Here is a 21,582-nt window from a genome sequence, read left to right as displayed (position 1 = left end):
AGCGTGTGGCCTAGAAGAACATTACCTAACTCCATTAAAAAGGGGGCTACGTGGACATTATTAGCTGTGAATTGAATAGTTTGAACCAGCACGCAACTGCTTACGTTTGTACCCCTACGTCATTTGGTGGGATAGTGTGTGGGGGCTTTTCCGGCCTCTATCGATTATATTAGTTCAACAGTTTGGTACTTTATGGAGCTTACTGAAGAAAGACTAGCCACATTGTGATTAAATGTATATACTTTTCCCAGTTACTTGAACAAAGCATGGTCTGGGCGGCACATTATTAGTACATATGTTTGTAATAAAGTAAGTTATACCCAGTGTATCTATAATTCAATGCATCGATATTGTCCCGCAGTACATTGTGTGCTTAAAAGTGGTCCCTTTACAACTCCACAGTGACTCATAGTAACACCCTGTGGTACTCCACAATTTCCTTGGTTCTTGGAATTTCTTTTATTACTTATGCTACTGCTGGGATATTTTTGGACAGAAAAATAAATCTAACAAAGTTTTTCATTTGCAATACTTATAGCTCAAACTGTCACTAACTAATGCGAGACCTATTGTATTGCAAATGCTTGTTTACTGTGAAATTATCACTTTAAGACCGCTTCTGATTTTTTGAGAGTTTCATCTCTTCTTTTGCACGACCTATTGATTTCACCAACATGAATGCCCAGGACAAGGGACTGAGGTAGGGCCTCATCGCCCTGGGTCTGTACATAAAGATTACCAATGAACCTTGGAATCCACTTCCATTTCAAAGACATGTTATAGCAAAAGGATACTGTCTGCAGAACTCACTTGCGCTTCCGGAGTGTAGGTATATTTAAGTGGCAAAACCACTGACCACTAGGGCCGGGCTATTCTTCATAAGGAGACAGCTGAAGGTTGGGGGACAAATTACTGACTCATGTAAATCCCCTTTCCCCTTTATCCCTAAGAATAGAGTTTTTGTGTTACGGTCATTCACGTCCTCATCACACTCCCAAGATGATTCCACAGACAAAGGACAGGAGACAGCAAACCAAGAAGAGATTTAGGGAACTGGAGAAGGGAGGCTGTCCTGGGAAAACTCTTTTGCCTTTCTAGCACCTCTTATACAGACTGGGCCAATACCTACCACTGATGTGCAGAAAAGGGGGAGGAGGCTGGGAGGGAGCGGTCTGCCCTGGGCGGTGGAGGTTAGCAAGTCGTGTCTGTCGACTACCCCCATCCCACCGCCCCTGAGAACAAGTTGTTTGTCGGACTCTAAACCCCCCGTCCCTGGAATAAGTTGTTACTTAGGGTCTGCCCCGGTGCCAGTAGGTCTAGCTACTCCACTGGGAGCTGGTAGAAACTGGAATGTCTGACGGCTGCTACCCCACTGCACTCCCCTGGATGAAGGTAAATTAATATGTCATTTTCAAGTGGGCTTGCTCCTCTTGAACTAGAACCACAATGTGCAAAAACAAGTCCTGCTGCCGTTATGCATGCCCAAAAGGACCTCAAGTAGGCTGCCCAGATTTCCGCTTGAATTTACTTCTGGAACTGGTATATAAAAACGGACCTATTGGAGAGTCCCAATCTATAATATATACGTACACCGCATGACTGGAGCCAGATAAAATGGTGGCGGGAAGTTCCAAATCATTTCCACATTATCCTGAAACTTCACTGTAATTAAATAACATTGGCACTTACAGCCTTTCTTGCAGGGACATGGTTCGCACTGCAGGAATCATCCTGGCATTACTGGAGCACAAGAGCTCCCTTCCAGGAGAGACATGTTTGCAGTTCCAGGCACCCTCTATGCTGAAAGCTTCCTTCTGTCTTTCTGGGGCTCGGACGCCTCTAGAAATGCAAGTCATTAGGTCCTCCCTTCCACTGGAAGGAGTTAGCACACAGACCATCAGGCCAAACCCACAAGATAAGCCCCAGGGAAACAAAGGCTTGTTTAGAATCTGAAGAACAAGGGGTGAGGAAGGGCTATAAGGCACCATGGAGATATGCTAATGAAGCATCCAGGCATTTCCCTCACCCAGCAATGACTCCGAACCTGCCAGAAACCCGGGTATCCACCAAGGCCAGCATATATAAACAAGCAGTGGCAAAGCCAAGTGGTCTTGTGTTGGCTACAAGCCTCTTGGCTTTTTTAGTGCTCGTTTTAATTTTTCAAAGCTGTGAAGTTAGCCGGTCGTTGAAGTGAATGATGCAACAACAATCCAATGGGTGAAGAGGACTGACTGAAAGTACATTGTATATATTTTTTATAAAATTAAAAGGTTTGACTAACGTCAGCCTAACCTAAAAGCAAAATGTCTAGTGAGCGAAAATGGCTTTAATGGCTAGGGTTGGCAGGGCACTGATACAAGTGAAAGTCTTGGATCTTGGGCGCCAGGCGTGGGGAGATGCCACTCTTGTAAGCGCTGGACCGAGAAGGCAGATAAGCAGTTGAGTGAAAATGAAAGCGGCCCAAGATAGATTTGTTTCTGATGTTTCTGAAGTGAGGAATCGGGGTCTGCTCGCGATGATGGTTGGAAGAAAAACATCTGTTCTCTTTCGAATTGCAATATTTACCGTCACTTATATGTCCACTTTACTTTTAACAGGTTAAGGAAATGGAAGTAATTATCAAAAAGCGACATCCAAATTCTTTACCTGCATTGATTTATGCTGCTGCCGCGGCAGATGCTTCGAGCACGGCTAAACCTCATGCGACATTGTTTTTGGAAAGACGAATCCAGAAGTTGGAATCAGAGCTTGAAGGAAAAGACGAGGACGCGAAGAAAAGCCTTCGAAGCATGGAGCAACAGTTCCAAAAAGTAAAGGTACACATTTCCGTATTTATATCTGCTAGCCGGTTACTGCAAGTGTATTCTTCTGCTAGTCGAGTATGCGTACGTACGCAGTTTCAAATACGTAAATCATTTGGGAACCCGAATAAAAACTTAGGACATGAGCCACAGTTAATGTCTGACGCTCAGTCGGCACTTCATATAATCTAATCATGTAAACTCAAGGACAACCGTATTAAAACAGATTGGGATTAGGTTCGAACCAGATAACCTCCTGGGCATGTCCCCTCTCTTTGCTTTTTATTTTAAGGTTGATTTATAATACATTTAGCCTGTCCATAATGGCTCTAAGGGAATTGGTTTTACCATTGATACTAGGCAGCCAATCTTGCTGGTGATCTCGGAGGGTTCTTTTGTCAAGTAATGTCTATTGATGTGACAGCTTAAATTTATTCCTATTGGTTTGATTTGCATGCTCAGGTCGCATTTTTTTATAGTAGTCCTTGTCTAGGGTCTTCCTGCTTCATTTTGCTGAATATTTTATTAATGGCTTTTGAGCTGTCATCATTTCAAGATGGCTACCTGAAAGACGTAAAGCAACCAGTGTCTGTGAGACATCACGATTCCATTAAAAGGTTAGATGTTTTCACCCATAGACAAAGGGGCATGAAGCACTCCCAGACTTTTTAGGAGCAACATGTGATGATGCATGGATTACCTACAGTAAGAGCAACAAGGACACAGGCATACATCGAACAAGAACCAGAAGAACAAGGGTGAAGTGGGGTGAAGTGTGTTGAACAGGGGGGCAGGGAGACCAGGGTGGGTAGGGATGACTTACTACCTAATGCTTTCAATAAGGGACCAGACAGTCCTTAGAGTAATTTCCAAATTATTATACAAAGAGTGTATCAGGCCATCCAGGTGTTTTCCCTATTGTAGGAACATCGGTGATAGTTTTTATGATGGTTAAAATGTTGCCTACCATGAATTTATTTAATCACCTTTTTCTCATAAAGTTAGATTAATATTGACAAACATATAAAACCTTTAAAAAATACTGCCTCACACACTCAGATCAAACTTGAATTAAAATCTTTTTGCGAGCTTCGACAGAGCCTTTGTCAATCAGGTGCTCTCTTCCTAACACAGAGGAGAAAGCATTTTGTACTGGTGGTGATAAAATATTTTGATTGCTTTGGTTAAGGTAACGCATCATGGGCCTGCTGGGTAAATGTTTGCCAGTTGTTCATTGGCTGTGCGGCCTGATGAAGAGAGATGCTGACAGTGACTGCCTCTGATTATTGGTCTCCCTCGGTTGACACCAGGACCTGAGTCCCAGTGCTAGGGTTACCTTCTGAGCTAGATTGGCTATGGACCTTCTGACTGGCTAACTTGGTCCGCTCACACTGCCCACCCATCACTGCAATAAACATTGTTTTAAATGTAGTTTATTTTCAAGGCTTCTGCAACAGTTCTTGTACTTCTGCAGCACATGTACCGATGTGGCTGTAGTGACAGAAGCCGTAGGTCTCGGGTGGGTACACAAGGCACCCACATCTCCTCTGCTCCATCAGTGATGCAACTCCAGTGGTAGGTGCAGGCCTGCTCCAGAACCTGCTGCCGCTCTATCTGGAGGGGAATGGGGGAGCGGGGTGGGGGGGAGGGTTAAGTTACAAAGAGAGGGAAACTAAGGAGTCTCTTCAAATTGGAGGGCTCACACGGTCATTGAATGGACTCGTTAACACGGCTTATGTAAAATGAATCTAGTGTCTTTGAATAACATTTTCATTTCCTTTCGGATCTTTCGATAGAATTATGTATCGTTTATTTCACTGGCCCATAAAACACCCATCAAACAACACGGGTATTTTTGCATCTATTTGTCAAGATGTACTACTGAGTAAGAGTGTGTCGTTGGTGACAGAGGCCGTATTCCTTGCCTGCAAACCTCTAGTGAGACCTGGCCGAGACCTGCAGAGTTTGCAGCGATGATGACAAGGAGGAGAGCGGCATCTTATAGGACAAAGTCTGTGACATTCCTTTCAATCAATCAGGATTTGTAAAGCCAACTGCTTCAGGCGCTGCTGCCAAGGTCTGCTCGTGATCGGAGTCCCTCCGAGACACAGGCCATGGATCTAGCGAGGCCTGACCTACAGAATGTGCAGCTGGTGGCTCTTGATGTCAAACCTAAAATGATCTGAGATATTTAGCTCTTCGGCAGTGATTTGAGATTCTCTTGACATTAGATCTACTCTGTGTTGTGCTACTAAAGACGAACGGCCAGAAGAATCCACTTGGTCAGTTATTGGAATACTGGGACATATACAATATTTTGGGGTGCACTTCGTGCCCGAAGAGCCTGGACTGTTATGTCTTTAGCCATGTCTCACATATTTTGAAGACACAGTAGCTGTTTAGGGCTACCCGATTCTACGTGAGCTGAGTTGCACTTCGCTGCTAGTTATTTCACGTTGGTTGCATCTGTTGTATGTACAGTGTGTAGGGGCAAAATGACCCCAGGATATCTGGGAACACAACATGTTTCAGGATTTTAGCCAACTCTGTTCTGCATTTCTAGACTCCTAGTTTAGTGTTTCTCTGCAAATCTGGGCCTACATCTCGCAGGCTGCAGGTGAAATTAGTGGGGCCCTACATTCTGAGAACTGAGAGGGATTTGTTTCCCCAGGTGGTCTTTGTCACCGAACAGATACATCAATGTACAACTATAGTTTAATTAACTTACTTTGTCTTTAAAAAGGGAAAAAGACCGAAAGATGTACTGTATAAGTGGTATGGATCCACCCTTTATTACCGAGCCTGGAAATAAGACAAATATGATTAAAGTAATGCCTTTTGTTGCATTACTAAATATATTCTCCAATAGTGGTTAAAGTTCATCTGAGCAGGTTAACCGATTATTTTGGTATAATGTAAAACAAGTGACATTTTAAGCAGACATGTGTTTCCAAGGAACAAATCTATCATGAAGGGATATACTGAAAAACTGCTGACACTATTAAACTGCTGTGTGGTCCTGCTATAGCTTGCTAGAACAATAGACATCTACCAAAGCTAGATTTAATTGCATTCTCCTAGCACTATGCCGGGAAGCTAGCGCTTTTATTCAGGTTGTCTCTTTTTGTAATGTTCCGCAGGGCAGCAAACTAATAGTCCAAGTCTAACAGTAGTGGGTTTTTTTTCAGTACGGTGAGTCTGTAGTAATTGCTGCATTGGCTGTTAAAGGAGAAGTTAATGTCCTCACCATCAGCTGTGGTAGCATGTTTAATTTCTTGCTTCTTTTAGTACCATGTGAGAACTTTCCTGAGGATACCAGATCCTGTATTATACACATGGCGCACTTTCCCTCTTCGCGCCACGGCTCATGTTTCGTAATAGAGCTCAAATCGGGAAAGTGTGCCCTATTATGATGAATGCGCTGCCCCCAGGGCAGCCGCAAACTCGCGCTGGCCTGGGGGCAGCTCATTTAATGAAATATGGAGCAGCTGCTTACAAGCTGTTCAGTGTTTCTCTGTGCAGACTGCAACCCATAGACCTGTGGGCACAGACCTGCAAGCAGGTGCAGTGATTGACTGCTCTGCTGTAGAGGACAGAGGGCTGTCCTCAGGGGGCGCACTAACCTCGGTGCACCTCCTAAGGGCATGTTTTATGCACATGGGCGCAGAGGCAAAGTGATTTCCTCATTTGCATGAGACCACGCATCCAATCAGATGAGGGAATGCCTTCTCACAATTGCACTGGTGCTAGAAGTGCCCCAGTGGTGCAAATAGCTGGTGCAGACACCTGTTGCGCCCCCTGGTCACTTGGTGTAATACTCTTCCTGGTGCCTCAAAGTCACTGATGCATCTTGTTTCCGCCCTGGGCATTGATTTCACACTAGTGGATTCTTGCAGTTACAGAATGGGTTCATTTCAATTGCAATGATTTAGATACCACACCCAAAAGCAGTGTTTTGTAAAAGGAAAACCCAGGACTTGAAAATGTGTGCTAGTGATATAATATCACTGTTCAAACATAGCTCTATGGTTTTCAAACCATTGTTAACTAATTATTCATCGTACAGATGACCTGCACTTTGTGTTACTGGGATTGTCTTTCACAATCCTCAGTTTTCCAACAGTTGGCTTTGGAGCACTAGACCTGGCACTGTCTTTTGTACAAGAGTGGGTTTTAATACAAACGTAATGCCCTGATTTGGTCTAGTTATAGATATCTTTAGCTGTCTGGAAAGCCTATTTTTAACAGTTGTTAAAAATATTTATATAGTGTGGTCTTTGGCTCCACCCAAGAGGAGTATTTACCTTTGATCTCATGCTGTTGGCTCTTTGGAGTTTAATTCCACTTCTCTTTGGTGGACTTGCTACGAAATGCATGAAGGACTATTTTACATCTCAAAAGTAGACCGATCATCACCCATTAGGTTTCATTTTGTCATTCATGTATAAAGCTACCAATCTTGTACTTTTATTTTAAGCACTGCATGCTTTTTAAAATTCTTTAGAGCCTCATTAGGATGCTCGCTGTTATCCCCAGTAACTCCAACTAATTTAGTTAGATACCAGTGGCATGGTTTATTTGGGGGTGTGGGGAGAGTTACCAGAATTTACATGTGGCAATCTCCATTTCTCCTTAGAAATGAGGACTAGCCAGGGGAATTGGTACTTTTGGGTCTGATTCCTCCTGTAATTTCTCATTCTAGCCCCCCCTGAAGTTCCACCAGGATATATCCAGGTTTGACTAAATGGATCTGCAGTTTTCCCACTGAGTTTGTTATTCCAATCCTGCTGGTAACCTAGCCTAACGGCCCATCAGAATGAAGGACTAGTATTTAGAACATGTGCGCGAACCTGACTTTAAGATGATCACCCTATTGTGATTTTCAGATTGGGCGAGTCTGATCTCAAGATGACTGCTCTGTAGTCTTGTAGTCTTGAAAGATCAACAGCATTAAAGCTGCAATCTCCCTATACTTCACTGGTGGCCATCTTGGGGTCAAGCCTCCCCAATATCACAACCTTTTAATCCCATCCTTTATTTTTCTTTGCTCTAAGCATTCACACTTTGGGTGTGATTTAGGGTATTGCAGATGGGTACTCCATTACAAATGTGAAGGATGTCCAGTCCACCTTCTTACATGTGCAATAGTATATAATGCACTTGTAATAAGGTATATCAAGGCTATATTTTATGTCACTGTACTGTGACAAATTAGTCCTGCTTATGCGTCAGGGTAGCCATCAGTGTTTCTGTGCTCATGGCCAATGCCAAAAAATGTGACTCCCTACTATATATTGGATTGAATTCTTGCATAGTAACAACAGTTATGTTTCTGTTGATACACATTATGCTTATTCATTTCCTAACTTTACCCAATGCAACATTTCCTTAGTGAATCGAATTAATGTGAGAGAGGACTAGGGAGTTGCTATGGCAGTAAAACAATGTAATCCCTTTTCAAGCATACTCCAGTGTTTATTGTGATCAACAAATGTTCCTGACCACTTCTTACTGGTTAAGGGTTTTGGTGACACGCAGCAGCTGGTAGTTGCATCCTTGGCCTTGCAGTCTCGCAGCTGTGACATTGCAGTATGAGCTCCGCCACTGCTTTCTGGTTTACCACTGTCTGCGCATTTCTTGCTTTGGGGCCGGACTGCCGCTCAATCACTATACTGTGCTGTATGCCTCTCTGTGCATTGTGTATCTGACTCTATACACCATGCTCTTCAGGGCTCATTCAACAACTGCTCCTAAGCAGGTCAGCACCCCTAGGTGGTGTCTGTCGCCGCCTTAAAATGGTTGTTATGAGAAGTCTCCGACCCGGAAGCGCTGGAGTGATGGCAAGTATTCAGTCTGTTGTGTAGGGGTGGGTGAATATCATAAAGGATCACTGGTGGAAACAGATTATTTGTTAAATATGGAGTTTCATCTATGTGGCCCATTAAAATAAATGTAAATATTTTTGGGAACTAAACCTTTCAAACATTGAGTGAATTTGATTGATCTTTTTAGAGTTAAGTTTGCATACCACTTTAATTGAACATTGTCTCTGTGAATTTGTCAGGCAAAAACCACACTGTCTCTGTGCGCAATGCATTACTATTCGCTAGATTGGCATTGAAGTTTCACAAAAATGCATGGCTTGCATCATTGTTGAAATATTCTGAAGAAGGGTCTCATGGTAGACCCGAATGGGTGGCAAAAAGATTGCAGTAGAACTTTAACCAGCATAAGTTCAACACAAGCTTTAAGACTGGCTTTAAAAAAAAACTTTATTTAATTTGTTGGCATGTTGTATACATTATAAACATTGGGTGCATAACATAGTAGGCTCACACTGACATCGTAAACCCCTTCACCACCGTGCATCGCAAATGCAGGGATACTGAACAATTTGACAGTTTGTTTCTTTTATGGCATGGCACAAAATTAGGGACTGTTTCGTGGAGAGGGAGATGAGTCTTGGGGGCGCATATAGCTTTGAAAGGGATCCCAAATGTCCCGTGGTCTGGACCTCGGAGGCATCAACTCCCAGTAGTTTGACAACTGTTCATGACAATAAACAATGTCCCGTAGCCAGTCTTTCAACTTGGGTGCCAGGGTGCCACCCCAGCACACTGCAATCCTTCATTTGGCGAGGACCAACAGCAACGCAACAAGTCTGCGAGAAGATATTGGTATTTCTGCCACGTGCCCTAACGGGTCCACCAGCGGGAGGGCATCAACTGTAGCTGTGTGACGTCTCCTACTGTCTGGAATACCTCTGCCCAGTATGATCCAACCGGCGGGCAGTGCCAGGCGAGGTGAAGAAAGTGTGCTGTGTCGGTGTGACAGCGTGTGCATTGTGAATCCAGAGACAGGCCCATTCTATGCAGCAGCATTGGGGTGCGATAGGTGCGGTGTAAAAAAACTAAAATGGATGAGACGCAGCCGGTAGTTTGGAGAGGGTAGTTCGAGTTGGCCACAGCAGAATGACCACTGCGCGTCTGTGAGTGGAAAAGCAAGATCGTTCTCCCAGGCCTTCCAGGCTGGCAGGAGTTCAGCAGGTGGGAGGCATTGCATGGGGAGATAAATTGCCGGGATGAGTTTCCGCGGTGAGGTGGCGGTGTAAGTGTGTTCTAGCATGGGGAGCGTTACAGGTGGCACTGGGAAAGAAGGAAAAAGCCCACGCAAGCCGCCCGCAGTTGATAGTATAAAAAGGTGTCTAGTAGTGTTGCAGGGATACTGCTTATGCACAGAACTATGCACAGGAAACCAGGACCTCAGTGAATTGTGGTGTACCAAAAACTCACCTCAGAACCCAGAACCCCTTATCCGACCAGCATCAGTGTCCCATTCGTTATCCGAGTTTTATCTCGGCGGTCCCAATGTCTAGACAACCCAGAACAAGCGACTTAGGGTATTCTCACGAATGCTGGGAATCAGAAATACCTGTTCGTAATTAATCTCATATCAGTCCACAACAGAATAAACAGACACGGTAAAGTTTAAAGAGTTTATTTTGTAAACCTCATGTCCTAAGATGCAGTACTTTGGCTAACATAAGCAGACAAATGATTAAGATCAAAACCATCTCGGGTCTGCAGGCTGCCCGGGTGAGTGGACGCTCTGACTGCACATTCCTCCTCCTGCCGCCCGGTCCCCGCGGGCTTGCAGTGATCCTCTGCGGGGCCCACCGGTGGGTGCGGTTATCCCCCACGGACGTGCGGCAATCATGGGCAAGGACAGGGCCTCCAGACAGGGCCTCCAGACCGGCACCTGCGGCCTCCCAAACCAGGATCGACCAATTTACGACCTCCGAGAGGGGAACTGGTTCGGCCGGGGAGGCGGCATCGGCCCCTGCCACGGATCTGGCGGCCATCTTGCAGGCCATTAATGCATCCCGTTCCTCCCTGGAGGGCATAGTAGGCGAGGTCAAGGTGGATGTTGCCCTTCTCCGACAGGACTTGCGCAATGCTACGGCCCGCATCTCTGAGGCCAAATCGCGAATCTCGACAGCGGAGGACGACATCCGTCAGCTGCAGGATCAGGTTCGGGAGCTCACCACCCACTCTAAGGAGTTGCACCGCCGGGCTGAGGATGCGGAAAACCGGGCGCGTCGCAGTAACCTCCGCTTGGTGGGGTTTCCGGAGGGGGCTGAGTCGGGCCAGGCTGACGACTTTTTGGAGGGCTGGTTCCCGATCTTGGATGCCTGCGGACAGCCTATTGGCCTGGTTTGTTGTTGAGAGGGCCCACCGCTCCTTGGCCCGAGGCCTCCGGGGGCACCCCCCCCCCGGGCCCTTCATTCTTAAGATCCTTAACTTCAGAGACCGGGATGCCATTCTCCGCGAGGCCAAGCGTGCTGACTCTCTCAACTATCAGAATCATAAAATCATGATCTTCCCGGACTACACTCGGGAGGTCCAGGAGCAGCGGCGATCCTATACGGAGGTGAAACTGAAGATGCGGTCCCTGGGCCTTCAATACCAGCTGCAGTTCCCGGCCCGCCTCCGGGTCATCTTTCAGCACAAAGCCGTCTTCTTTGAGACGCCTCGAGCCGCTTGGACTTGGTTGACGGAGGAACATCCGCTGCTTCGACCTGGGCAGGGCTCACCGATGAGAAGTCGCAGGGGACCGACTACCCCTAGGCTGTCCAGGACCCGTCGTAGGAGGCGCAGCGTGCCCCGGGGACGCGCCGAGGGGGAGGTGGTGGTCACACGTTCCATGGGCCGGCCGCGTCGGGCCTCTGGAGCTTCCCCTGCCTCCTCGGTCGCCCCTGCCAGCCCGGTTGCTGCGGACTGCCGGGCCGGGTCCCCAGTGCGGTCGGGCTCTGTGGCCCCGCCTGCTGCACAAATGGACACCTCGGACCTCTCCTGCAGTCCCATTATTTGACTCTCTCTTGATGAAGGTGGTTTATTTGATTGTTGGGGGACTGGGGGTGGTTTACCGGGCCACCAGTGTTAGTATTTGGACTTCCGTGCTCCATTTCAGAGATAGCTCTCGGCCAGGGCGGGGGATTTGGTCATTATCCGGCTGATTGGGGGTCCACTAGGTGCTCAAGCCCGAGCGTTTTAGCTTGGTCGTTGTTCTTCACAGTTAGGGCGACAGATGCTTCCGTTCTCGAAGTATAGGGTGGGGATGGGGGGTTGGGGTGGTTTTGGGGTTGTTTCTTTCTCCTAGGGAGGATTATGTTGGCTAGAGAGATCCTCCTCAGTGTTACTGTTCTATGGCATCATTGCGTTCCTGACCTTCCCGCTGGCCTGCATGCCCGTGCTCTCTCCCCTAGGGGAGCTCCTGTGCCTGCGCCCCCCCTGGTCTCCCTGCTGGGATCGCGCTCTAGGGACACCCACCTTCTGCGTAAGTTAGATGCTCCGACCTGGGGTGATGGCTGACACTAACATTCCTAAGGCCGCCATGCGTGTTTTGTCCTGGAATGTCAACGGTCTTCTGGACCGTTTCAAGCGCATGGCAGTCCTTAAATACGCGCAGCGTCTGGGGATTGATGTCCTTCTTCTGCAGGAGACCCATCTTCTTGGCAACAACTGCTCTTTTCTTGCTCGCTACGGGTACGATAGGGTGTGGCACTCGGGCTTCGTTAGGGGTTCCCGGGGAGTGGCTATCCTGCTCCGGCGGACTTTTCCCTTCGTTCTTGCCCAGGTGCGTTTCGACTCCCAGGGCATGGTGGTTGCGGTTTGTGGTGCTCTTGAGGGGCGTCCCCTAACCCTCGTCTCCCTGTATGCGGCGCCGTCCCAGTTGCAGCCCGTCCTCTCGTACACTGCAAACTTACTTCCCATACTCCCGGGCGGGCGCGCTTGTCTTAGGGGGGGGATTTCAACGCGGTATATGCGCCCAGCATGGACGCGACGGGCCCGGTCTCCCTTGCCAGGGCTACCCGCTCGAAGCTGTTATCGGGCTGGGCCGAGGCCCAGGGTTTGTGTGATGTGTGGAGGGTCTGGCACTCGCAGGCCTGCCAGTACACCCACACCTCAGCGGCGCACCACTCGCACGCCCGGATTGATTTAATCTTTGTCCCCTCCACTGAATGCGCGGGGGTACAAGATGCCCGCATTCTTCCCAGGGGTCTCTCGGACCACTCTCCGCTGCTCATGGCCCTCGGCCCGCCTCCCTTCTCCGCCCACCCTGTATGGCGCCTGAACGCTTGGTTCCTTCAGGATAAGGACTTCCGGAAGTCGGTGGGAACTGAGATCTCTAATTACTATCACCATAATGTGGGATCAGTCTCTTCCGCGGCCGTCCTTTGGGAGGCCGGGAAGGCGACTATTAGGGGAGCAGCTAAAGGTCTTGTACAGCAGCAGCACCGGAAGCATCTCCAGCGCCTTACTGAGTGTGAGTCGCAGGCCCTGGAGCTTGAGCGAGACCCGGAGATTTTGGATGACGCCGGGCGGGCGCGACGACTGGCCTTTCTACGGGACGAAATCCGCCTGCACTCCATGGAGGCGGCGAAAACTTTATGGCGCTCCTCGGTGGTGCGAGTATACGGCTGGGGGGACAAGAACGGTGCTCTTCTCCACCGGCTGGCCACGTACCCCCGGTCAAGCAGGATTATTCCCGCTATTGAGGGCCCTACCGGTGAGACTCACACGGCCTCCGTGGCGGTGGCTCAATCCTTTGCCGATTATTACTCCACGCTGTACCGTGCTCAGGAGCCCGGGATCCCCCTTAAGGAGTTGTTGGGAGCAGGTGGTGCGGAGCTGCAGTGCTTGGGGCGTGAGGCTAGGGAGTCCCTTGACTCGCCCGTTACTCTACAAGAAATTGATGACGCCATCAGCCACCTGGTTCCCGGGAAAACCCCGGGTCCGGACGGCTTCCCACAGGAGTACTATGCCCACTACCGTGAAACCCTTGCTCCGCAGCTTTTGGGCCTTTATGCAGAGGTGATAGAGAAGGGTTCGTTCCCACCGGAGACGGACACGGCTACGATAGTCGTTCTCCCTAAGACGCAGCCTCCATCGCAGTCCTGCTCGGACTACCGACCGATATCTCTTATTAACACTGAGATCAAAATATACGCCACCATCCTGGCACAACGGCTGCGTCCTTGCCTCCTGAGCCACCCGGACCAATGTGGGTTTATGCCTAACCGGGGAACTCGGCACTGCTTGCGGCCCTTGTTCTCGACATGGCTCACCGAGAGCGCCTCTCTCCTTATCTGGCCTTGTTGTTGGTCGACTTTGAAAAAGCCTTTGATTCGGTGGGGTGGGTCTACCTTGAAGAGGTATTGGAGAGGATGGAGTTCGGTCCTCAATTCCGCGCCATGGTCCGGATCTTGTACGCGGCTCCACGGGCCAGGGTGTTGGTAAATGGGGCTCTATCTCGCCCGTTTCCTATTGGAAGAGGGACGTGTCAGGGCTGCCCGCTCTCGCCCCTCCTCTTTGCCTTGGCAATGGAACCTCTGGCTGTTCTGGTCTGCTCAGACCCTGCTCTCCGTGGGTGGGACTGGCCGGGCATGGTCCCCGATAAAATAGCTCTGTATGCCGACGATGTCCTCCTTTACCTCTCAGACCCAGCTACTTCTGGTCCTATTGTGCGTGGGATTCTTCGCCGTTTCGGTCGGGCATCGGGTCTCCGTTTCAATCCCAGGAAATCGGTCTTGGTTCCGCTGCACCCGGCTAGGGATTGCTTCGATTGGCAGTCCGATATTCCCCTCCGGAGGCTATCTTTTAAGTATCTGGGTATCTGGGTCACCCTTCTACCGGAGCTGGGCTCTTAACGTGGCTCCTGTGGTCAACAGGGCCAGATCAGACCTGGCGAGATGGCAATCGCTCCCATTGAATCCGCTGGGGAGGATTGCTCTCTATAAGATGATGGTCCTTCCCAAATTCCTGTACATGCTGCAAAACACGCCCTGTTCTTTCCCTCGTCCGTGGTTCCGGGACTTGGATAGTATGGCGACCAAGTTTCTATGGGGTGGCGGTAGGGCCCGTCTGGCCCTCGGCCGGTGCCGGATTCCATCACACGACGGAGGTATGAGCATGACCAACCTATATTTATACTACCTTGCGACTCGGCTCCTGGTGGTCCATGACTGGTTCTCAGGCGGGTGAGACGATCCGGCCTACAGGCTGGAGGTACAGCTACTGGGGTTCCCTTCTATTCAAAATATGCTCTACGGGGCGACGCTTCCTCGGTCGCTTCCAGATGTTGTACGGGCCCCCTTTTTGGCTTGGCGTGCCGCTCTACGGCATACCCGGTGGTCGGGGAAATTGACCCGCGTTACACCACTCTGGCATGGCACTTGGCTGCGGGAGGTTACGGGCTTGGAAGGATTTCGGGCGTGGGATCTCCTTGGGATCTCCTGTTTAGGCAATCTGTGGCGGGGGAGTCGCATGTGCTCCTTCCGGGAACTTCAGGCTCACTTCTCGTTGTGCCCCTCACAGTTTTACAAATATCTGCAGCTGCGCCACGCGATTCGGTCCCACGTCCCTCTAGATTCGCGCATCCCTGACCATAGCCCACCAGAAGCGCAGGTGATGTTGGGGTTTCTGGGAAGGGGGGGGTATCTCCCGTATTTACCGGGCCTTGGTCAATAACACCCCAATGGACTGGGAGGACACGAAATTGCGCTGGGAGGCCTGGGTGGGACCACTGGATGAGGCCGACTGGAGAGACGCCCTTATGGCGCCTAGGACGATCACCTCCTCGGCTAGGCTGCGGCTCATCCAGCTGTATTATTTACATACCGCCTATCTGACCCCGGAGCGCCTCCACCGTGCGGGTCTCTCTCCAGATGCGTCCTGTGCACGTTGTGGGGCGGATCCGGCGGATTTTTTCCACATGGTGTGGACCTGCCCACGTCTGGGAACCTACTGGAGCGAGATCAAGACTGAGCTTACTGAAACACTGGGGTGGGAAGTTCCCCATGATCCCAGAATGGCCCTGCTGGGGATATCGGATGGTCTGGACGGTTCCCGTCATGAGAAATTCTTCCTCACTACAGCTTTGGTAGTAGCGAAGCGGTATATTGCTGCCGCATGGAAGCGGCCTGATCCACCCCAATGTGCTACGTGGAGGAGGGGGGTGGACTGGTGCGCAACACAGGAGCGCATGATGTATTCGGTACGGGGCTGCCCTAAGAAGTTTCACAGAGTGTGGGGGAAGTGGCTAGAGGGTATGATTTAGGGGTGTCAATGCGGGTGGGGGGAGTGAAGTGGTCGGGGAGGGGTGGGAGGTTTTGCTGTTGAAGGTCTACCAACGTATAAGATATCCTTTGATGCCAGTTCGCTTGGACGGTTGTCCATGTATTTTTGTATGTTTATTTGCAAAAATAAAAATTTGCTCATCAAAAAAAAAAAGATCAAAACCATCAGCATAGTTACAATACCATAGAAAATGAAAGGAGTAATCATACTAAAATGACAGTGGATATCAGCCACCTTCCTTTCGCTAATAAACTAATATTATGATTATTAGACTAATAAAAAAAAGGTCTCTAGGCTTGAATGGGGAACCCCATACCGTAAAGATCAGCTTAGTGGGATCACATCACAGGATCAGCTAGACTCTGCTCCTGGGAAAGCTCTTCTTCCGAATGTCATGAAAAACATGCAACACTGCAATATTAAAAGCACCCGACTTTCATGTATTTGCAGCTGCGTGCTTGTTATGGCTAAAGAGTGGGCCGATCAACCTGAACCCAACAACATGCACCGTCTAGCGACCCAGACTGTTTCTTTACACAATGTTCAGACCAAGGCCGCTGCTCACTGTTTGGGATGTGAACAACAGACAGTTCTCATGTGAAGTAAAGTCGAGCAATCATTTCTCAATTAATAACATGTAACTACAGTGTCGTGTGCAAAAGCAGCAAAAGCGGCAAGATGGCTTTCTAACATCTAACGCGGTTGTGCTAACTTAGCATTGTACGTATATAGATAGCAATCATCACTACAGTAGGCTGCAGGGTGCCATCGGCGGGTCGCAAAAGTGATCGCTTGGAAAGAGATCCGCAAAGGTGTGCATGTCAAGCCTGGCCGCTCGGGCGCAAGCCCCACTATCCTGTAGGGGAGGCAGTAAGGGGTGTTTCACCAGCGGGATCGAGGGGGCATATAGGAGAGGAGTACCCGCTCATCGTGCCAGTCCAATCCATGCCCACCGCAGACATTGTAAAGTGCCAATTTCAATCACGGGCCTTTTGCAGGGAGCGAAAAGGGCTGTAGACAAGGGCCATGGTGATACTGCATCGATCTCCACTGCGAGATGCGGCTGAAAGGGCGTGTGATGTGTCCAGGAGTGCAAAACGTGTGCCAGAGCGCATAAAGCTGAATGTCTGGAGCACCTAGCCCCTCCCCCCCCCTGCAGTTGTGGTCTGGTCAGTATTTCGTACTTGACCCGGGCCCTTTTCACGGCCCACACCAGCGCGATAAGGTTTGATCGAAGTCGATGCAAGAAAGCTTGTGTTAGTGGAGTGGGAATATTAATGAATAAATAGAGAAACTTGGGCACAACAACCATCTTTGCGATGGCAATACGACCCGCCAGAGATGGAGGGAGTTTGGAGCATATGGGAATGCGTTCTTCCAACCAGTTCATCGCTCTACCAAAATTGGCCTGCCATAACTCAGACAAGTCCCTTCTAAGATATATACCCAAATACTTGACGGGCCCCACTGCCTACTGGAGTTGGTATTCTGTGGGAAACTGAGCAGTAGCATCTGTCAATGGGAAAAGTATTGACTTGTTCCAGTTAATCTCGACACCGGAGAGACCACCGAAATTAACGAGCTCGCAAATTAAAGGGGATAAGTTATGCTCGGGATGGATCACATAAAGTGTGACATCATCCGCATAGAGGGATATGGTCAGGCTGTGTATTGTGAATCCTATCCCCCGAGCGGCGTGATGCTGGCGGATGTGTGCGGCAAGGAGTTCCATCACAATTGCGAAAAGCACAGGCGAGAGGGGGCATCCCTGCTGTGTGCCTCTACCGACCGGAAAAAGGGTCTGATATTTGTCGATTTAACCGTATGCGGGCAGTGGGCAACGTGTATAGAAGGCGCATTTGTGCGAGGAAGATAGAGCTAAGGCCCATTCGCGTCAAGAGGGGGAACAGAAAACCCCATTCCAGGGTATCGAACGCCTTGGTGGCGTCGAGTAGAGCGGCCAGCGCTGTGGTGTATGGGTGTAGATAGTGCATTACTGTTAACATAGTCCAGAGGTTGTGCGCTGTGGAGCGGGCCGGTATGAACCCGGACTGATCCATTCTATGTACAAGGATTTTTGCGAAACTCTTTTTATCTATGTTGATAAGCGATAGGGGCCTGTAAGAATCGCACTGGACTGCAGACTTACAGGGCTTAAGAAGTGTGAAGAGCACTGCCTCACGCATTGAGGGAGGCAGGGAGCCCACCTCCAGGGCATCTTGAAATACTTCCAGCAGTCAGGGAATGAATAGATCTGAGTATTCTTTATAAAAAGAGGCCGTCAGTCCAGCCACACCCTGAGCCTTATCTGGAGCAAAGCCAGCTATTGCCTGACGCACCTCATCCACTGTAATGGAAGAGTCCAGGAAGTCATGATGGGAGATGGAAAGCCAGACCAGTTCGGTGGCATTGAAATATGCCTCTAACTCCGAAGCGGGGACCGCACGGGAGGTGGAATATAGCTGGGTGAAGAAATCCAACATGACGCGCATGGGATCGGGAGTGTAGGAGCATCTCTCGCCCTCTGAGCCTATCAAGCTGGAGATGTAGGAGAATGCCCGGGGTTTTTGAAGCAGTCTAGCTAGTGACTTGCCTGCACGGTCTCCCTCGCCATACCTGCGTGCTTGTGTTTGCCTGCCCAGGAATTTGACTTCCCTAGCTGCCTCTTCCTGGTATTCGGTAAGTTTGCTGCAAATGTCTGCCAGTACCCGGGGATCATTGGTGTGGTGAAAGCGATCCTCGAGTGCGGAGATATCCGATTCAAGAGCGTTCCTTGGCTGGCTTTAAGCACCCTGTGTTGTTTGGCTTTGCACTCTCCCCTAATGACCTCCTTGAAGGCGTCACAGAGAATGGCGGCGGACTGGACCGACCCAGCATTAAATGCGAAATAGTCTTCGATAGCAGTGTGCAACTCTAAGCGAAAGACTGGATCTCTGACGCGTTTGGAGGAAGTCGCCAGGAGAATGCGCACATTGGTGCATGTGGGGGATGAAGTGTCAGCAGGACTGGCGCCTGACCTGAAAGGGTATGGGGAAGGTGGGAAACCTTAGAGTTTCATGGAAGCATAGTTTTGGATGCCAGCCAATAATCAATCCTTGATCATTTTTTGTGCTGCAGGGAGAAGCAGATGCCTTCACGTGTGTTGGGATGCATGTCCTGCCATGTGTCTACGAGGAGGTTATCTGTAATAATTGTGGCCAGTGTGGATGCCGCTTGCAGGTGTGGACTTCTAGTGCACCCCGCCCGGTCCATGTCACCTGTCAGCAGGACATTGAAGTCCCCGCACCAGAGCACGGTCTGCTGAGTGGTGTTCATAATTTCCTGCCAAACGCTGGAGAAAAATGAAGGGTCATCAACATTGGGACCATATACAGTGGAGAGAGTGATGGGATGGTGGTAAAGTTTGCCCGTGAGAATAATGTAGCGCCCTTCAGTGTCGCATATGCAGTGGTCTGTGGTCCACGCCAAATCCTTGCATATTAAAATGCACACCCCCGTGCATAGTTGGAGTAGGAGGAAGTGTACGTGAGTCCCCAGCCCCGAGTGAGGAGGGGGGCAGTGAGGCATGCAGGAGGTGTATTTCTTGAAGGAGGCAGATGTCTATGGCGTGTCTGTTTAGATAAGCGTGTACAAGGCGGATCTTCCTGGCGTCATTGAGCCCCCGCACGTTCCAGGATAGAAGTTTAACCATGCCTGGTTTAGCCATGCCAAGAGGGAGGGATTTGGGTATTGTGCGTGTGTCCGTCTCCTGTCAGAGTGGTGCTTTGGGTTCCTGATGCAATGAGAACAAGTAGTGATGTGCCAACAGTTTTAGTGCAAATGAAAAACACGACATAACAAATCCCCAACACTGCGCTGTTCGGCCATTTATATTCCCCTGTCCCTCCCCCGCCGCCGCAGCCTGTTCCACAGGCAGTGGAGGAAGGGGACGACTGGGAGGGGTCTGAGGACCCTCTTGCACGGCAGTGCGGGTCGGAACAGGAATGGACAGAAGAGATGGAGGATGCAGGTGGCCTTGACCTCTCATCTGACCCTGATTTTCTTTCTCCTCCTGCTGTGGCTATGGAGGAGGGCGCCACATACACTGTTGTGCTCCGTAGAGCAGCTGAGGCCCTTGACCTCGACCTGCCTACAGTGTCCCTCAAAACTAATCTCCTCACTGAAGTACTTCAGCCGGCAGCAAACTCTGTGGAGCTCCTGCTACTGTTCAATGAGGCGTTAACTGACGTATTGATTGGCACCTGATCTAGACAAGCCACGGGGGTTCCCGTGGATAAAAACGTGGCCAGGTGCCATCGCACGGCCACGGGTGATACTGCTTTTTTGACAACCCACCCTACCCCGGAGAGCTTGGTCATCCAAGCCTCCACTTCCCAAAGCGCATTCCCTACCGCCCCGCCAAATAAGGAATCCAAGAAGCTGGAACAGTTTGGCAAGAAACTGTTTTCATCTGCCAGCTTGGGCTGCGATGCGATAGTTGAACACCGCATGCCTCTTGGGCCGCTATTCCCACGCTGTGTGGGATACGGTTGCGCAGGTGCTGCCTCAGTGTCCGGAGGAGGCTCGGACAATGCTTTCCAAAGCTATTGCAGAAGTGAAAGATGCAGAAAAGTTCACCATGGGTAGGGCGATTTCCACAACAGTGGCCCTACGTCGCCACGCCTGGTTGCGGTCCACTGATTTTTCAGGGGATGTACAAAGTTCTCTTATGGACATGCCCTTTCATGGTACTTGCCTGTTTGGTGATAAGGCAGATAGTGCATTGGGGCGCTTTAAGGACTCTTGGGCTTCGGCCAAGTTCTTAGGTCTCTCCTCCACGCGCCCGGCCACGTCTGCTTTTCGTTCCTTTTGTGGCCACGGAAGGGGTGCCCCACACGTTCATTCAGCCAGAAGCCTGCACAGAATCAACCTCTGCTCGGCCGCTGACGTGGTTCCTGCCATGGCGGGACAGGGGGTCAGCGTGCGGGTCAGTCCACCTCCACCCCCGCAGCATCCGCCTCAAAGCCTTCCTAGTCCGAGCTTTGGGGCACACCCCACGCCGGTGGGTGGCAGGATTCGCCATCACATTCCTCACTGGCGTTCCGTTACCTCGGCCAGCCACCTCAGTTCCACCGCATGTCGGGGGACCATTTTGCACTTCTACAGCAGGAAGTCACAGCCCTCTTGGCCAAGGGGGCCATCAAGCGCGTTCCTGGACCAGAAGTAGGACGTGGTTGTTATTCCCACTACTTTCTGGTCCCCAAGAAGGATAAAGGGGGGGCCTGCATCCCATCTTGGACCTCAGGAACGTCAACCGTTTCCTCCGGATGGAGAAGTTCAAGATGTTGACTCTAGCTCAGGTTTTGGCTGCCCTAGACACTGGAGACTGGATGGTAGCGTTGGACTTGTAGGACGCATATTTTTATATCCCCGTCCTGCCGGCCCACTGGCGTTACCTGCGGTTCATGGTAGGCCACGAGCACTTTCAGTTTGCCGTGCTTCTCTACGGCCTTACCAGTGCCCCTCGAGTGTTCACGAAAGTGATGGCGGTGGTAGCAGCTCATCTGCGCAGATCAGGGGTTCCAGTCTTCCCCTATCTCAACGACTGGTTATTGAAGGCAGGCTCGCCCCAGGCAGTCGTCTCCCACCTCCTGACTACGGGC

The 21,582-nt window shown here is 50.0% G+C and overlaps 1 protein-coding gene across 4 annotated transcripts in view; it reads left to right on the top strand.

Annotated features, from left to right (window-relative positions):
- Positions 1–21,582, top strand: part of CEP162 (centrosomal protein 162) — an 857,607-nt gene that overhangs the window by 666,182 nt on the left and 169,843 nt on the right. For all 4 annotated transcript variants that reach the window (XM_085611039.1, XM_085611040.1, XM_085611038.1 and 1 more), the window contains one exon: positions 2,598–2,816. In XM_085611039.1, the coding sequence (XP_085467165.1) occupies positions 2,598–2,816 (219 nt within the window). The remainder of the gene's footprint in view (positions 1–2,597; positions 2,817–21,582) is intronic.

Source organism: Triturus cristatus, chromosome 6 (genome assembly GCF_964204655.1).
Source record: "Triturus cristatus chromosome 6, aTriCri1.1, whole genome shotgun sequence".
Taxonomy (NCBI): domain Eukaryota; kingdom Metazoa; phylum Chordata; class Amphibia; order Caudata; family Salamandridae; genus Triturus; species Triturus cristatus.
This window is presented reverse-complemented; position numbering and strand designations above follow the sequence as displayed.